Source organism: Geotrypetes seraphini, chromosome 2 (genome assembly GCF_902459505.1).
Source record: "Geotrypetes seraphini chromosome 2, aGeoSer1.1, whole genome shotgun sequence".
NCBI lineage: Eukaryota > Metazoa > Chordata > Amphibia > Gymnophiona > Dermophiidae > Geotrypetes > Geotrypetes seraphini.
In genome coordinates, this window is record NC_047085.1 from 212,944,312 (window position 1) to 212,963,205 (window position 18,894).

Genomic DNA, 18,894 nt, shown 5'->3' on the forward strand with positions numbered 1-18,894 from the left:
TTTTTAGACGATAAAAACATTTTTGAACGACTGTACTGATGTGAGAATGATAAGAGAATTTGCTGTCCAAAGTGACTCCTAACAGTTTCAGTGTGGGAACTACTCTGATGGGGAGTGATTCAAGCTTTAAGGGAGCTTGAAGAGTTGCTCTGTCTTTGAAGGGGAAAACCATAAGTTTTGATTTGCCAATATTAAGAGACAGTTTGTTTAAGTCTAACCAAGCCTTGATTTTTCCTAATTTGCAATTAAGGATGGCGACGTCTTCTGTGTTGTGGAGATCGATGGGATAAATTAATTGTATGTCATCTGCATAGGCGAACGTAGTACAACCAATAGATTGGCCAACAGTCAAAGGGGCGCTAAGAAGATGTTAAAGAGCAGTGGTGATAAGCTAGATCCTTGTGGTATACCATATTTTGTGGAAGAGGATTGAGACGATGTGCCATTAAAGATGACTTTTAATGATCTGTCTGTAAAATAGGAGATAAACCAGTCCATAACCTGATCGGACAAGCCAATTTCGTGAAGACGCTTTAAGAGCAGGCTATGGTCAATTGTGTCGAAGGCACATGTGCTCCACTCAAAATCCACCTCCCAAAACCCTTACACCAGAGTCATATGCGTTCTTGTCATTGTGCATACTTTTATGTATGGAAAAACCTTTATTAAATATCTATCTAAACTTAAATTATGCATTTCATTGTACTGTATGACAACCTACTAGCAACGCAAGCAGCGAAACTTGATCACCACCTCTCCAACATGCTGGCAAAAACGACTGACTACAAAACATTTTGAAAGGAAATCAAAACCTTGTTCAGAAAATTTATCAAGAAATTCTAATACATCTCCATGACTATTCCCAGTCTTGTAAATTTCCTTCAAAGTCTCAACTTTGTAAACAGCACTCTAATTTGTAATTTTCCTGGAAATGTCCAGTTATCTTCTTTTGTAATCTGCCCTGAACTGCAAGGTATTGGTGGAATAGAAGTTACTAATGTAATGTAATATAATCTTGCCCAAAATCACTTGCATTGTCAAATGAGTAATACTACATAAATAGGCTTCTAGAGCAAGATATCATTCACAGAACTTCTTTTGGATTATTGATGGTTCGAGTTGTCAGGCTTGTTTGTGATCAGTTTTCCTTTTGTGGTAGTGCTGGCAGTCTTTGGATTATTCAGTTGGAGGGAATCTAGTTAGAGGGAGGTTGTTGAATGGGTTTTAGTGTATTATGTTTTCATCCTTATTTTAAAAGCACTATTCGTGGTATACATGTGTAAATGCTGACATTTATTTGTATATATTAAATGTGAGCTAATTTTAGAAAGCTGAGATTTACATTTGTTAATCTGCAATACATGCATATGGCAAGAGGGCATGGCTTGAGTGGGAATATGGCAGGACCCAAAAATATATAACAAAGGTGGAATAAAAAAGATTAATTTATTAATTTGTCAATTCAATTGTACTGATAGATAATTAATGAAAGAAGGCAAACCTCAGACCGTACTGCTGTGTCTCATAACAGCCTACATATGGCTATTTGGCAAATGCAATATAATGGTTTCAATCATTGGTCCGCCTCCTTTCTTTTGATGTAAATACAATAATTTGTTAAGTGTGACAATTAATATAATACTATGAAAAAAATTTTTAATAGTAGTTTTTTATAAATTAGTTAATATGATTGTCAAAAAATGAGAAAACAATGAAATTAATGGCTAAAGCATCTGTGCAAATAGCAATTCTGTGCAAAATAACAATTTAGTCACATAAAACTGAATTCATTGAAAGTTCATAGAAAAACCACTTATCTTAGTGGCCACACAATAACTGATTCTGACGGATCCGTTTCGTTGGTACTTCTTCATAGAATCAGTTGAAAAAAGCCATGATACTGACTAAATAATACTGACTAACCCATGAAAGTGGCTTTCCAGAGAGCGAAAATGGCCTGTATTATATTAATTGTCACACTTAACAAATTATTGTATTTATATCAAAAGGAAGGAGGCGGACCAATGATTGAAACCATTATATTGCATTTGTCAAATAGCCATAGGCTGTTATGAAACACAGTATGATGTGAGATTTGCCTTCTTTCATTAAATATCAGTACAATTGAATTGTCAAATTAATAAATTAATCTTTTTTATTCCACTTTTGTTATATATTTGATATTTTGGTCGTAGAATTTTTGCTTTTGTGTTTTGTTATTTGACAGGACCCAAAAATACACATGTATTCCCTATTTCAGAAGAGAAATGCGTGCTTATGATTACATGATAAATGTTGAGATTTACAGCTGTTCTAGGTACATATAGGGAAGATTGGAGAAGATGTGACAGCGTTGGAGCTCAGGTCATCTTTTGACAGCTAAATCATTGAACGTGCCTCCGTGTGACTTTGCCCTTTTCTAAACCTGAGCTGTTCTGTTAGAGAGTTTTTTGCCAGTGAAAGTATCAAAAGCAGTTTTGATTTGTACCTTTTGGTTCTATACTGCTACATTAGTCTGAGGCTTTTTCTCCCTCTTTTTGGGTGCATGCTGAGTTTGAAGAGAGGGGTACCTTGGTGCCACGATCACACAACATTTTGATTTATTATATGAACATTTAGGTTTTATAAATCATGAAGGAGTGTAAACTACCGAGTGCACTTGCTTATTACTTGAATCGAACCAAACCTCATAGAACTTCCACTCAAACAGACTTGGATCTCCTGTCACTAAGAGAACTATCTCCGCATGGCTGTCAGACTGTATCTCCTTTTGTTATGCTTGGGCTGACACTTGAAAGCTATATCACTGCACATAAAGTTTGAGCAATAGCTACTTCAGTAGCCCATCTACGTTCCACTTCCATTGAGGACATCTGTAAAGCATCCACCCGCTCTCCAATTCATACCTTCACATCCCACTTTTGTTTGGAGAATCATTCTAGGCAGGATAGTCAGTTCGGCCAAGCAGTTCTACAAAATTTATTCTCCACTTAGATGCCAGCTTCCCTCCAGCCCTTTCAGTTTTATCAGGCTCATGGTAGTTGTCAATGATCCTCTTCTCAGAGGCATGATCCTGGCAACTTGGGAGCCTGCTTGTCCTCGGAGAGAGCAGGCATATATTCTCACAACCCTCCCATCTCCCCTAGTTGGCTTCTTAATTTTGTTACTGAGCTGATGGTCCTGCGAGGCGTTGAATGGAAAGCACCAGCATGCGCGCGATAAGGACGATCTTAAATTTTTAAGGTGACAGTACACTTTTGGACTGTGCCAGATGCCATGGATGATGTCGCCCACATTGAGAATATATGCCTGCTGTCCTTGTACAACAACTGCTACAGCTGAGTAACTATGCTTTAATTTACTTATTAATTCATTTGCATGTGTGTCTGCCTTGGACACCCAAATTTGGGTGACCTTTATAGAATCTGGGGGAATATATTTTCACGTTGTAAAGTAAGAGCTAAATGTTAGAAATGAATAGCTGACTGCCTCTGATATGAGGTCCATCACATATAATTAATTGTATTTATAAAAACAGGCAGATAGACAAGGGCGAACCGGTCGATATTGTATATCTGGATTTTCAGAAGGCGTTTGACAAGGTTCCACATGAACGACTACTTCGGAAAATTGCGAGCCATGGGATCGAGGGTGAAATACTCACATGGATTAAAAACTGGCTGGAGCATAGGAAACAGAGAGTGGGGGTAAATGGACAATAGTCGAACTGGAAGAGCGTCACCAGCGGGGTGCCGCAGGGCTCGGTGCTTGGACCCATGCTCTTCAACATCTTCATAAACGATCTGGACATAGGTACGACGAGCGTGGAGATAAAATTTGCAGACGATGCAAAGTTATTCAGAGTAGTGAAGATGCAGGGGGATTGCGAAGATCTACAACGTGACATAATCAGGCTCGAGGAATGAGCTGCGATATGGCAGATGAGGTTCAATGTGGACAAGTGTAAAGTGATGCATGTTGGTAACAATAATCTCATGCACCAATACAGGATGTCTGGAGCGGTACTTGGAGAGACCTTCCAGTAAAGGTGTCTTGGGAGTTCTGATTGACAAATCGATGAAGCCGTCCGTGTAATGTGCGGCGGCGGCGAAAAGGGCAAACAGAATGCTAGGAATAATAAACAAGGGGATCACAAACAGATCGGAGAAGTTCATCATACCGCTGCACCCTCACCTGGAGTACTGCGCCCAGCACTGGTTGCCGTACATGAAGAAGGACATGGCACTACTCAAAAGAGTCCAGAGAAGAGCGACTAAGATGATTAAGGGGTTGGAGGAGCTGCCGTACAGCGAAAGATTAGAGAAACTGGGCCTCTTCTCCCTTGAACAGAGGAGATTGAGAGGGGACATGATTGAAACATTCAAGGTACTGAAGGGGATAGACTTAGTAGATAAGGACAGGTTGTTCACCCTCTCCAAGGTAGGGAAAATGAGAGGGCACTCTCTAAAAGGGGATAGATTCTGTACGAACATAAGGAAGTTCTTCTTCACCCAGAGAGTGGTAGAAAACTGGAACACTCTTCCGGAGTCTGTCATAGGGGAACACACCATCCAGGGATTCAAGACTAAGTTAGACAAGTTCCTGCTGAACAAGGACATACGCTGGTAGGGCTAGTGTCAGTTAGGGCGCTGGTCTTTGACCAGAAGGCCGCCGCGTGAGCGAACTGTTGGGCATGATGGACCACTGGTCTGACCCAGCAGCGGCAATTCTTATGTTCTTATAATATATATATTTGGATTTTGGTGTTTTATAAAGGCAACATAGGCTTCTACAAGGGGGCGCTGAAATGTTCTCAGCCCAATCAACCAATTTCCTAAATTCTGAGCGTTATTTTGCAACTGTAGCTGAAGAGTGTTATCTTATTTTGTTAAGTGCCAATTTGCAGAAACGAGATTTTTTGTTTATTTCATATCATTGATTGAACCATATCCATGTCATTATCTTCATGGTTGGGCTGAGAACTTCTCAGCTCGCCCCCCCCCCCCACCCCCGGTATGTGCCTTTATAATGGCTCCCGTATTTAGCCCCATTAGCACATAAATGCTAATACATAAATTACATCTGGTAGGAAGAATGTGCAAATTTGTGCCTCTGCTTACCGTAATCTGTGTATATGTGTATTTTATACAATACATCTCCACCCAAAGACACCTCTGGGGAAGCCTAGGCACATATGGTTTGCAAGTAGGTGAGCAGGGTTCCGTGCACATAATTTTTTACCTGTACCATATATACTCGAATATAAACTGATCCAAATATAAACCGAGGTAATCTCCCCTCCCCCCTGTTTTGTGTGATTATACATAACATATATGTGGGATGGCGCTTGGCAACATGAGCTCAGAGGTTCTCCAGCTTAGTGCGGAAGGCTGGCTGGCGGACGGAAGAGGCATCTCCTTGAAGCGGCGCTGCCTGCAGCTATAAGTGCTCATTTATCGGGGCAGCGCTCAGTTTGCGAGACAAAAGTTTGCTGAGTGTTTTGCTCATCTTGCAAAACACTCGCAAACCGCGTTACTTGCAAACCGAGGTTTGACTGTATAGCTATACCTGAATTTCCTAATTTCATGTAAATTTAGAAATATGTTAGACTGAGATGGTTTTCTTAATGAATAATTAAATGTTGTAATGCTCATGCTTATTTTATAAAATACTTGTGTACACACACGGAATAATTTTATAAAAGGGCACATGTGTGACATGTTTATAAATCACCTATATTATGCTTGCTTTTTACAGGCAACATAAACACTTACGCGCCTTTAAAATAGATTCATATAGTGACCTGTAGCACACACATCCTTATGCAGAAAAGAATCCACTCTTAAGGTGGAAGTGTACAATTGTACTGTATACTTGCATTGATGTATTATGCTTGCTTGTAACCTTGACACCTATACTTGGACACGTGTTTGGTTGCACATATTATAAGAACCATTTTCAATGTACATGCAGTAAATATTTGTAAAATCACCCCCTACATGCATATCAGAGTAGGTCTGAATTTGTACAAGAGAATTTGTTATGCTGGGGTTAGTGTCTAGGTTGCCTTTATAAAATAGGTATAACATAACTGATTGTTTTGTGCATTTTAAATTACTCCCCACCTGAATATTTAAATATTTGCTTCCTCCCTCCCCTCCCCCCACAGTGTATGCTGAAGTCGAGACCCGTATTGAAGCTTTAAGAAAACTTCTGCTTGATAAATTGCTTGAGACACCATCTACATTACATGACCAGAAACGTTATATAAGGTAATTTATGCCAGGGTGAGAAATTACTCTGTATTATGAAGTAAAGCTATGTACCTATTTGACATTATTTTTGAATGGGCAATGTTTGTCTACTGTTAGAAACATGATAATGGCTTGATGGACCTTTGGTGTGATAACATTGTGGCAGCTTTTGTGGTATTCTTCTATTTTCAAATATAGTTTATGTAAGAGCATAAGAATAGCTTTACTGGGTCAGACCAATGGTCCATCAAGCCCAGTAGCCCGTTCTCACGGCGGCCAATCCAGGTACCTAGTACCTAGCCAAAACCCAAGGAGTAGCAACATTTCATGCTACCGATCCAGGGAAATTATTAGGAAAATGAAAAATGTATTAGAAATAGATTTTTAAAAATACACCACAAATAATCAACAATAGCACTGTGGGGTAGATTCAAGAAAGTGTGCAAAGATACCGACGCTAAGTATGCAGTATTGCAGTTATATAATAGAATACATGTGCACACCTATGCTCTATGTCAAAGGCTGGTGTAAATATTCATGCCTAAAGTTGGCAGTTACACACCCCTAATCTGCCCTTGTGCACATCCCCTTTGTAGTTGCATGCTGTAGCATTTCATTTACAGAGTAGCGCCTAAGGGCTAGATTCACTAAGCAAACCGATCGTGTACTGATCGGTTTGTGACCTTCTGACCCGATTCACTACCTGTGTAGCGATCCCATCTCGATCCATGCATGCAAATGAGGGGAATCGGCATGCAAAGCAAGTAGGATGTGATTCACTACACTTTTTTCCCTACACACTGACTGGCTGGCCGATCAAGAACAAGCGACTGGTGTAAAAAAATGCTTTGCCCCGACTCTTCTCTCTGGCTCCCCTGCTCTCTGCCTACCCAAACTCTTCCTGCTCTCCTACTCTCTGCCTGCCCTGACTATCTAGCTCTCCCGACTCTCCTGCTCTCTGCTGCCCTTCCCCGCAGTGCGAGTCCATGGTTTTAAAGCGAGGCTGCACTGCGGAGAAGAGCAGCAGAGAGCAGGAGAGCCAAAAATTGCCCAACCCCCTGGCCCAGCCCCTCAGCCCAGGCCAACACCCCCCCCCCCTATTGAAAAAGTCCTATGCAGTACTTGGAGAGACCACCCAGGAAAGAGACTTGGGAGTACTGGTCGACAAGTCAATGAAGCCGTTTGCGCAATGTGTGGCGGCGACGAAAAGGGCGAAGAGAATGCTAGGAATGATTAAGAAGGGGATCACAAACAGATTGGAGAAGGTTATCATGCCGCTGTACCGGGCCATGGTGCGCCCCCACCTGGAATACTGCGTACAACACTGGTCGCCGTACATGAAAAAGGACATAGTACTACTCGAAAGGGTCCAGAGAAGAGCAACAAAAATGGTTAAGGGACTGGAAGAATTACCGTACAGCAAGAGATTAGAGAAACTGGACCTCTTCTTGTAAAAAGGAGACTGAGAGGGGGCATGATCGAAACATTCAAGATAATGAAAGGAATAGACTTAGTAGTTAAAGACAGATTGTTCACCCTCTCCAAGGTAGACAGAACGAGAGGGCACTCTCTAAAGTTGAAAGGGGATAGATTCCGTACAAACGTAAGGAAGTTCTTCTTCACCCAGAGAGTGGTAGAAAACTGGAACGCTCTTCCGGAGGCTGTTATAGGGGAAAACACCTTCCAGGGATTCTAGACAATGTTAGACAAGTTCCTGCTGAACCGGAACGTACTCAGGTAAGGATAGACTCAGGGCACTGATCTTTGAACTAAGGGCCGCTGCGTGAGCGGACTGCTGGACATGATGGCCTGACCCAGTAGCGGCAATTCTTATTTTCTTATGAATCGGTCAGCCTGACTCCAATTGGACACGGATTGGAGGGTTAGTGAATCTAGCCCTAAGTGAAATTCCATGTGTATCTAAAAATTAGTGCCAATTAGCACCACTTAACACCATTTAAGAGCTTTAATTGGTACTTAAAACCGTATGACATATAATAAGTTAGGTGCGCAACTAGCACTATTCTATAAATTGTGTGTGCAAATGTGTGCTCTAGTCAGAAGTTTGGATGCACAACGTTATAGAATGAGGGGGTATATGAAGTTCACTAAGTATAGAGTAGAGGAGTAACAGTGCAGTGGGCTGAGAACCTGGGGAACTGGATCCATTTCCCACAGCAGCTTCTTAGACTTTGGGCAAGTTACTTAGGCCCAAATTCACTAAGCTCACCGATTATGTCCCAACCAGTTTGCGAGCCTTCTCTGACTCCGACCCGATTCACTAACCTTCTGCCCGATCCGATCCACATATGCAAATGAGGGGAAATGGCAAGCAAAGTAGGAGGACAGCGATTCACTAAACAGAAGAAGGAACCCCGTTTGGTCTGGCCGATCCAAAAAGAAGCGACTGCTGAGGACAGTCGCTCACGTCCTTGCCAACTGTCCTGCTCTCTGTCGCCCTGAAATCCTAGCCCTGCAGTCCTGAAACCATCAAAATAAAAAAACATTTTCTTGTGGAAAAAAGCGCCTTGCTCTCTGCCGCCCTGCCTCTCTGCGAGCCTGTGTTTTTAACCCATGGGTTTAAAGCGAAGCTGCACTATCTATCAGTACACCCAGGTCCTTTTCTTGTTCGCTCTTACCCAGAATTGCACCTGACATTCTATATTCGTGTTCCTTATTCTTACTGCCAAAATGCATTACTTTGCATTTCTCCACATTAAACTTCATCTGCCATTTCTCCGCCCATTTCTCTAATTGACACAAGTCGCTCTGGAGTTCCTCGCTATCCTTCTGCGATCTGATTGCCCGGCATAGCTTTGTGTCGTCTGCAAACTTGATGATCTCACTGGATGTTCCTTCTTCTAGGTCATTGATATAAATATTAAATAAGATCGGCCCAAGTACCGAGCCCTGGGGTACACCACTAGTCACTTTCCCCCAGTCGGAGAACTTCCCATATATGCTCACTCTCTGTTTTCCAGCCATTTGCCTATCCATCTTTGTACATCCTTCTCTATTCCATGGCTTTGTAGTTTCCTGAGAAGTCTTTCGTGTGGAACTTTGTTGAACACTTTCTGGAAGTCTAAGTATATTATGTCCACCGGTTCTCCACTATCAATTTGTTCATTCACAGTCTCAAAAAATTGAAGTAAATTCGTTAAACATGATTTCCCTTTCCTGAAGCCATGTTGACCGGCTTTCATCAGGTCATGTGTATCCAAGTGCCAGACTATGCTATCTTTAATCAGTGCTTCAACCATCTTTCCAGGGACAGACGTAAGGCTCACAGGTCTGTAGTTGCCCGGTTCTCCTCTCGATCCTTTTTTGAAAATTGGCGTGACATTCGCTGTCTTCCAGTCGTCCAGTATCTGTCCAGTTCTAATTGTCAGATTGGCAAGTTCTTGCAATAACTCTCTGATTTCAACCTTCAATTCTTTTAAGACTCTCGGTTGAATTCCATCCGGCCCAGGGGATTTGTCACTCTTAAGTTTGTCAATCTGGTCCAAGTCCACTTCTACTGTGGTGAGGTTCCAGAACAATAGGAAAGGAGATAATGGACACCCTTGTCTTAACTCCCCTCTCCAGACGAAAACATTCTGAAAAAGTATTATTTATATATAATCTGGCAGAAGGGGGAACTATACAAGGTTTGAATCATTTGTATAAATCCAGAACCAATACCAAACCAATCCATTGCTTGATACATGAAGGTCCATTCCACACGATCAAAGGCCTTCTCTGCATCCAAGGACACAGAGAAGGCCAGATCTTCCATGGCTTTTGTCAAATTTAACATATGAAAAGCCAGTCTGATGTTATTTTAAGAATATCTTTGAGCAACGAACCCCGTTTGGTGCATACTGATGATATAAGGGAAAGCCTTAGCCAAGCATAAAGCCATTAACTTAGCCAGTAGTTTTCCATCTATATTAATCAAAAAAATGGGCCTGTAATTTGAAACCAACATGAGATCTTTATTTGGCTTTGGTAAAACTATAGTTAAAGATTCTGCCATAGTACCTGCAATGCAACCTTTAGTTAGTTGTGACTGATATAAATTTAATAGGTGAGGTAATAGGGTAATTTGGAATGATTTATAAAACTCTACAGTAAACCCATCATCACCTGGAGTGGATCCAACTCTAAGGGACTTCAATGCTGCTTGAAGTTCTTTCAGTGAAATAGGTGCCTCAAAAGTTCCTTTTATATGCTTAGGAATTTTTGGTCCCTTAATTAACGTTTAAAATTCTAAACCCTCAATTTCTTTATTTGAATAAAGCTCAGAAGAATATAAAGCTTTATAAAAATTCAAAATTTGTTTTAAAATATCAATTTGAGAATGAGATTCACCTTTCTTATCTTTAATAGCCACAATCTTTACTTTTTTTTTGCTTTGAGGTAATTAGCCAATAATCTTCCCGCTTTATTCGAGTTCCCATAATACAGAGCCTGTTGAGAAAACAAATCTTTCCTAGCCAACTTTGAGGAAATCTCATTATATTTATTTTAAGAGGGCCTGTAAATTATGCTGTTCCCATTTCAATGCCAATTGTGACTCCAAGTCCTTAATATTTTGTTCCAAATTAGAAAATTCCATTTTAAGTTGTTTCCTAATGTGTGCCGAATACGAAATGGCTTGCCCTCTCGTAGCTTTGAAGGTATCACATGGTGTGTCTAAAGAGATTTCCTCTGAAGTATTGAATTGAACATATTCATTCATTTTTAATTGAAATACCTCAAGAAAGTTTAAATCTGCAAGCAATGTATTATTGAATCCCCAAACAGGTCTACTACAATCTTGTTCAGCAAATTTAAATTCAATCCAAATTCCAGCATGATCTGATAAAACAATTGGGTCTATGCTGGCTTTTGTAACCTGCTGAGTTATTTGGAAGTGATTATTGAATGGACAACACTTGTGGTAACTTTTGCTCTTGAGTTTGTTGGAGACTTAATTCTAAAAACTTATTTCAGACATATAAATGCTCAATTTTTAGGCTCAACAATACGTATTTTTCCAGATATCTCACAAGTGTCACAACAGAGAAGAATGGATTTTGGGGCTTATAGACCTAGAGTCCTTTCTCTAGGTGCCACATTTGTTTTGAAATTTCCAGCAAAATGTTGTGTTGCTTATAGTGGTAAAAATTTTCTTTCTTTTTTTTTTTTTTTTAAGCCTGAACAATTGTTGAAATTTATTGTGGCCAGAGAAGGGGGGGGGGGGTCATAATTGGATCTATTGCTCCTCCAAAAGAATAATGCAAACTGGCTGCTGGCTGTTTCTTCATTTACCGTCCCCATTGAATATTATTTATTTTTAATTTTCTTCTAATTTTTACTTATCTTGGCTCTACAATTTATTGTGGACTAAATAATTGTTAAGTTTTCAGGTGGTGGAGGGTTTCCCCACTTTGCATAAGATACCTATTCTTTTAGTGAATCTGTATTCAGGCATGTTGTTAATGCTTGTTGGATCTATGAAAAAATTGATAAATAATTAAAAAATAAAAAAAATTTCGGAGCCTGCATTTAAGACCTACCTTGCTTTTCTTTCCCCACCTTCCAACATTGTCCCATATTATCAGTAGCTTTTTTAGAAACTAAAAACATACTAACATATAAATGATGGCAGATAAAGACCCGAGTGGTCCATCCAGTCTGCCCAACCATACATGCTCCATAAATTAATTTAGTTTAAATTGTCTTTTATTCCCCCCCCCCCATTTTGTGTCTGTGGGCAGACTAATCATTGCAGAAGTCAATAGTCTCCCTTCCCAAAGCATGCTGTTAGCTGTGTGTCGGCATTAGATAGAAGAAGCAAAGAGGGAATTGACTCTGTTTCCACCTAGCACTCTAAGCTGGGTCCCTGTCAGGTTCTTCTCATACCACTCTCTCCAGCTCTCTCCAGAAATAGCTTCTCTTGCCTTGTACGGTGATCAGACTTTTCTTAGGCTTGAGTCCCATGGTACAGGTAGTTTGGAAAGTCTTGCGGTTTCAAGTGCCGCAAGCCTTGAAATTGCGAGCCTTTCCTAACTTCTTGTAGTGTGGGGCTCAAGCCTATGGAGAGCCTCATCATTGTGCCAAAAGAAACAGTCTTCATGCAAAAGGAGGGACGTTATCTTTGTGGTGAGATCTGGTGAGATTTGAGCCCTGAATTAATTTATTTGATCCATTCCAAATTGTGAATTTTTTGTTACTTGTTGATCAGAAAGCAGAAATCAAGAACTTCTGGCTACACCTTTCTTTTTTTTTTTTTTTTACATTAGATAATCTTTGTTGCTTGGTTCTACTTTTCAGGTATCTTTCTGATCTTCATGCTCTTGGTGATCCTGCATGGCAGTGTATCGGAGCCCAGCACAAGTGGATTCTTCAACTCATGCACAACTGTAAAGATGGCTATGTTAAAGATCAAAAAAGTAAGAAGTGGAGGAAATTCTATAAATTGTCCTCAAAAATGGGTACCAGAAAAGATCGACACTAAACGCAATTCTATAAAGAGCATACACCCTTTGTAGAATCGTGTTTAGTGTAGATTCTTGTGCCCAAACTTTTGACATGTGCTGAAACCTAGTGTAAATGCTGGTGCTCGAGTTGGGTGTACCGACTCTGTATTTTTTAAGTTTGTGTTCAACTTTTTGAAATGCCCTTCTCATCCCTTTGCCTAGGCCCCCTTTTCAGATATGCGCTATGGGAGTTAGGTGCCCTACCTTATAACCAGCCAGCCAGATGTGTGCACAGATTCTAATGGGTTCCAATTAACTTACTAATTGGTGTTTAGCACCCAATTATTGATGATTGAGAGCTCATTATTCAATTAATTTGTGCTTGCAAACCTGGGCACCATATATTGAAACAGGAGGAATATGCAGCTATACTACACACAAACTTGCTTTTGTAGGGGTACTGTATTTATACGTTGTGGCGTGGAAAGGCTAAGGCCACTGACCCACCTTGACCTCTATAGCTCTGGGCCGAGTGATCCCTGGAGTGACCCAGTTAGGACTGGTGACAAAATAAACGGATCCAAAACCAGTTTACTCTGTCACATATTTATTTCACCCCCAATACGGCATAAAGGTAAACAAGAGAGTTCATTCTTGTGCACTTGCACTGCTTAAACTCGGTCCCCAAACTTTTCTGCTTCATGTTCAAACTTAACCAGTCCAAAAATCAAAATTTAATTCAGATGTAATTCCCAAAACTCTGTGGCTTCTTGGCTCCTTCTCACTTTGCTGAAGAGACCTAGCCTCTTCTTAACATAACAGGGAGTTTTACTATAATCCCTTAATATCAACTAGCAGCAGTTTTATAAATAACTCGAGCTCTCTCACCTCGTTAATTGTGTTTATCAGCTGTACACTGAATCCTAGCTGTAGTTCTGGGTTCAGTGTGAAGAGACTATCCTCCTGATTAGATAATAATCCCTCCCAAAATCCCCTTTGGTGAGGTTCAAGTTATACTTCCTTAGCATTTCTGTCAAAGAATAGCACTGCTTTCATAGACTAGCAGACAGGAGAAGAAAGGGTTACTGATTTTCCCCTCCCCCGCACATTGCAGCTTCCCCTGCACGTAACAGAAATACTTCTTGAAGCTTGTTAGCTTTAACTTTCTCTCTTAGGCGATTACTAAACTTAGCATAGCCTAACACTGAACCCTTTGTTTAGCATATAGCATAATCAGAATAACATCCTATTCAAACTTTGGCGCTCTCTGATCAGTTCAAATTCTAAATCTGATCAATCTCCATCTCAGGGCTGATGTTCTAGCTTGCTTCTTCCAAGATAAAATTTCTCTTATCAGGCAATCCTTTCCTGCAGTAAATATTGGATGTTTTTCTATATACTCTAAGGATCCCACAATGGAGATCCCAGCAGATCGTTTCTGGTGCTCTTTCAATCCAGTGTCCGAACTTCAAATTTCTAAATTGTGTGAAAAGATGAGAAAGTATAAATGCCCTCTGGACCCTTTTCCGTCATATCTATTTGCTAGTACAGTGTTTTTCAACCGCTGTTCTGCGGCACACTAGTGTGCCGCGAGATGTTGCCTGGTGTGCCGCAGGGCCGCCGGGCCCGGAGCTGACAGGGGGCCCGAGGCAGGGGCGCCAGTAGCTCGCCAAGGCAAAGTGAGTCGATCACCCAGGACTCACTTTGTCTTGGCGATCTAATCTATCGAGCCGATAAGTCTTCTTCTCCCCGACGTCAATTCTACAGTCGGAGAGGAAGTTCGGGCCAGCCAATCGCTGCCTGGCTGGGCGGAACTTCCTTTCCGATTGTAGAATTGACGTCAGGGAGAGCATGCGTCGGCGTCGGCTTTGGGGCCTGTTATCCATTGGTGGGTCCTGTTCCCCGATGGCAGCGGCAGTGGCAGTGGCTTGGGGAACGGCAGGGAGAAAGAAAGAAAGGGGGCAGGCAGGGAAACAGAAGGAAAGAAGAGAAACAGAAAAAAAGAAAGAAAGGTCAGGGAGAGAGGAAGAAAAAGTTGGGGGAGGGAATGAGGTGTGGAGGAGAGAAAGCATACAGGCTGATAGAAGGGAAGAAAGATTGGATGCACAGTCAGAAGAAGAAAGTGCAACCAGAAATCACCAGACAAGGTAGGAAAAATGATTTTATTTTAAATTTAGCAAAGTGGAGGCAGTATTACCACAGTTTTCAAAGGAATTTGCCCAAATAACTTAATAGTTAACTGGGTAAATTCCCAGAGATGAAAACTTCCCTTCACTTACTATGCACAGTTCTGAATTTATATCTGCTGTCTATATTTTACAATATGGTCACCTTTTACTAAACCGCAATAGTGTTTTTTAGCGCAGGGAGCCTATGAGCGTCAAGAGCAGCGCTGGGCATTCAGCGCAGCTCCCTGCGCTAAAAACTGCTATTGTGGTTTAATAAAAAGGATGGAGGGTATATTTGTCTATTTTTGTATGCTATAAAATCCAAATACAGAGAGAGACTGAGAGCTGTTGACGAAGAGCTACGTGTGTGTCTTTCTTTGATTCCAGCCAGAATATCAGCTTTGTGTTCAGCCAAACAGGCCCAGGTTTCGCACTGAATAAAGTATTTTATAATTTTTATTTCGTAATAAAGTAATTATAAAATACTTTCTTTGTGTTTATTTGATTCCTATTCAAGAGAATTACTTTATATATAGTCAATATAGGCAGAGAGTTAAATTTTTTAACATTTTCTAATGGTGGTGTGCCTCGTGATTTTTTTCATGAAACAAGTGTGCCTTTGCCCAAAAAAGGTTGAAAAACACTGTGCTAGTATACCCTCACAAGCAATAATTTGGTTGACCACTCTTTTGAACTACTCACTGGAAAACGGATACTTTTCTAATTCCATGGGGCAAATAACTCTCACCCCTCTTCAGATCCTACTATTTCCTCTCATTATCGACCAATTGCCAACATAACCTTTGTTGACAAAAATGATAGAATCAATTGTCGCTAGTCAACTTACTAACTATCTTGATAAATTTTCAATACTTAAACCATTTCAACATGGATTTCGTTCAAATTTCAGCATCGAAACCTTGCTGATCTCCCTACTTTCAAAAATTCAACAATTACGATTACAAAACAAATATGCTATTATCCCAGGACAAGCAGGCATGATATTCTCACATGTGGGTGACGTCATCTACGGAGCCCCAGCGCGGACAGCTTTTCAAGCAAACTTGATTGAAGTTTCAAGTTTGCTACACTGCACCACGCATGTGCATGCCTTGTTGCCCACTAGAGGGCGCATCCCCACCTCGTGGTCCTCAGTTCAGTTTTTTCCGCGGAGCCAGAAGCCCTGTGGAAATCGTGCTCTTAGCAATTTGCCTTCTGACACCGCGGCGGAGTGTATTCGCTCAGTCGCTGTGCTTGTTTTGTTGTTTTTATTAGTTGTCGGTTGTTTTTTCGTTAAAAAAAAAACATCATTTTGTTTCGTTCGGCTCCGGGGGCTCCCGGTAGCCGCGGCCGTGGGACCTCGTTCGTTCCCGGCCTTTTTTTTTGGTTTCATGTCCCGTCCCTTGACGGGCTTCAAAAAGTGCTCCCGGTGTGATCGGTTGCTCTCGATTACCGATCCACACCGGTGGTGCTTGATTTGTCTTGGCCCTGAGCACCCTACGGACACTTGTGATAGGTGCTCGACTTTTCAGTCTAGAGCGCTCCGCCGCCGCCGTGCCCAAATGGCGGAGCTCTTCGCTGTGGACCCCGCGGCGGGGAAGGCCTCGACGTCGGCCTCGGCTTCGGCCCTGGCCTTGACCTCGGCCTCGGGTCCCTCGACCTCGCCGCGCGCTTCGACTTCGTCCAAGCCTGCTACCTCGACGAAGCCTGCCCAGGGTAAGTCCTCGCTTCCATCCTCGACTCCAGGGTGTGCGAAGAAGCCATCCTCGGGCTCCTCGACGACGGGTGGGTCATCCTCGGCCCCGCCCCGAGTGCCAAAGTCGGGCGCCCCGAGGGAATACTCGAGACCGAGGTCGCCCTCCAGGGAGCACCCAACGGCCCCGGACCTACCCGCCATGATGGGGGTTCCGGTCTTCCAGGACCTGCTCCGAGTGCTGATTGCCTCGGAGCTGTCCGGGGCCCTCTCGCACCTGCAGCAGGCTTCGGCCTCGGCTGACCCGGCGTCGGCCTCGGCTGCCCCGGCGTCGGCGGCCTCGGTCTCGGTGCCCTCGGCTTCGGCCTCCGGGGTGCTCCCGGCCTCGACCCCGACCTTGCCCTCGACCTCGGCCTCGGTCGACCAACCTGAGAAGAGCGTGCGGCCTCGGGACAAGGTGCGTCGGGTTAGGAGGATCTCTTCATCTTCGTCGAGGTCTCCCGGGGCTCCTCGCCCTCGGGTCGGCCTCAGGCGAGGCGCCGGCCGAGGAAGCCCAAGCGTTCTCGGGGTTCTCCTCGGAGACGCGGTCGCTCCTCGCCGACCGGGGGTGAGACATTGCGTGTCTCGGAGCTCCGCCTTGACAATCCGAGGCTTTTTCGGTCCTCCGAGGGAAGGGGTTCGAGAGACTCCTCGCCGAGACGGAGGGGGCGTGCCTCGGTGCCTCGTACCCCGGGGACTTCCCCCAAGGGCTCCTCGGGGCATAGGCGATCGCCGACCCCCTCCAGGTCGCTGGATGTGGCCTCCTGGGGATCGGGGTCTGGTAGGGAGCCTCGTTATTCCCGCGAGGCCTCCCCCTCTTTCTTGGCGGCACGGGTTTCACGAACTCCTTCTCCGCCTTCCAAGCCCTCTTCCTTTTCAAAATTCGTGCAGGATATGGGACGGGCTTTGGACCTGGACTTACTCGCAGGTTCTCAGTATATGAAGGAGTTTTTGGAGGAGCAGGACTTGCCCTCTCCCCCGAGAGAAACTCCTCGTCTGCCTCTCAATAAGGTCCTACACCAGACCTTCCTGAGAAATTTGGACTCCCCTCTTACAGTCACAGGGGTGCCGTCTAAGATGGAGTCCAAGTACCGGACCATCCCATGTAAGGGCTTTGAGAAAGCACAACTGTCTTACCAGTCGCTGCTCGTCGAGTCGGCGCTGAGGAAATCACAGCCCTCAAAGGTCTCGGCGGCCGTCCCTCTGGGACGGGAAGGGTGGACCCTGGACAAGTTTGGTCGCCGCCTCTATTCCAATTCATTGATGGCTACTAGAGTCCTCAATTATGCCTTTACATTTTCCTCCTATCTTCGACACATGGTGAAAGACTTACCCCGCTATTATGGGGTCATGCCAGATTCCCATAAGGAGGGTTTTGCTTCTTTCATGGCCACCTTGTCCCAATTGCGTCTGTACTTGTTTCACGCAGTTTACGACGCATTTGAACTGGCCTCGAGGGTCTCCGCCTTTGCTGTGGCGATGCGCCGGCTAGCATGGCTCCATACGGTTGATATGGACCCGAACTTGCAGGAGCGTCTGGCCAATCTACCGTGTGTTGGATCGGAATTATTCGACGAGTCCCTGGAGGCGGCGACCAAACGACTGTCGGAACATGAGCGCTCCATCGCCTCCTTGGTCCGTCCTAAACCTCGGGCCCCGCCGCAGAAGCCATTCAGACCTCCCCCGGGGCGATACCCGCAAAAGTCTACGCCGCCATTCTCGAGGCCTCCGCCCCGGCGCCCCCCGCAACAGGGTAGAGCGGGCCAACCAAAACCTCAGGCGCAGGGGGCGTCCAAGCCGGCGCCGTCTTTTTGACGTGATGTGCGGATGGGGGCGGGCCCCCTCCGCACTCTCGCCGGACCCCCTTCCCATCGGGGGTCGGCTGCGGGCCTTTCATGTGGCCTGGACCGGGATCACCTCAGATGCTTGGGTGCTTCGGATCATCTCCGAGGGCTACTCGCTAAATTTCTTAGCCACGCCGCCGGAACATCCGCCGGGGGCTTCTTCGTGCAATCGAGCCCAGCTTCCTCTACTCCTCGCGGAAGCCAGGGCCTTGTTGAGCCTTTGGGCGGTGGAGCGGGTACCCCCCGAACAGCGGGGGCGGGGGTTTTACTCCCGTTACTTTTTGGCCCCAAAGAAGACCGGGGACTTACACCCCATTTTGGACCTCCGGAAGCTCAACAAGTTCCTGGTCCGGGAGAAGTTCCGTATGTTGTCGCTTCCGGTTTTATACCCTCTTTTGGAGGAAGGGGACTGGATGTGCTCCCTGGACTTGAAGGAAGCATATAATCATGTTC

General features: G+C 43.9%; 1 protein-coding gene across 5 annotated transcripts in view; it reads left to right on the plus strand.

Moving 5' to 3' along the window:
* EXOC2 (exocyst complex component 2) overlaps nt 1-18,894 on the plus strand; it is a 273,747-nt gene that overhangs the window by 111,892 nt on the left and 142,961 nt on the right. For all 5 annotated transcript variants that reach the window (XM_033934892.1, XM_033934888.1, XM_033934890.1 and 2 more), the window contains exons 10-11: nt 6,170-6,272; nt 12,552-12,670. In XM_033934892.1, the coding sequence (XP_033790783.1) occupies nt 6,170-6,272; nt 12,552-12,670 (222 nt within the window). The remainder of the gene's footprint in view (nt 1-6,169; nt 6,273-12,551; nt 12,671-18,894) is intronic.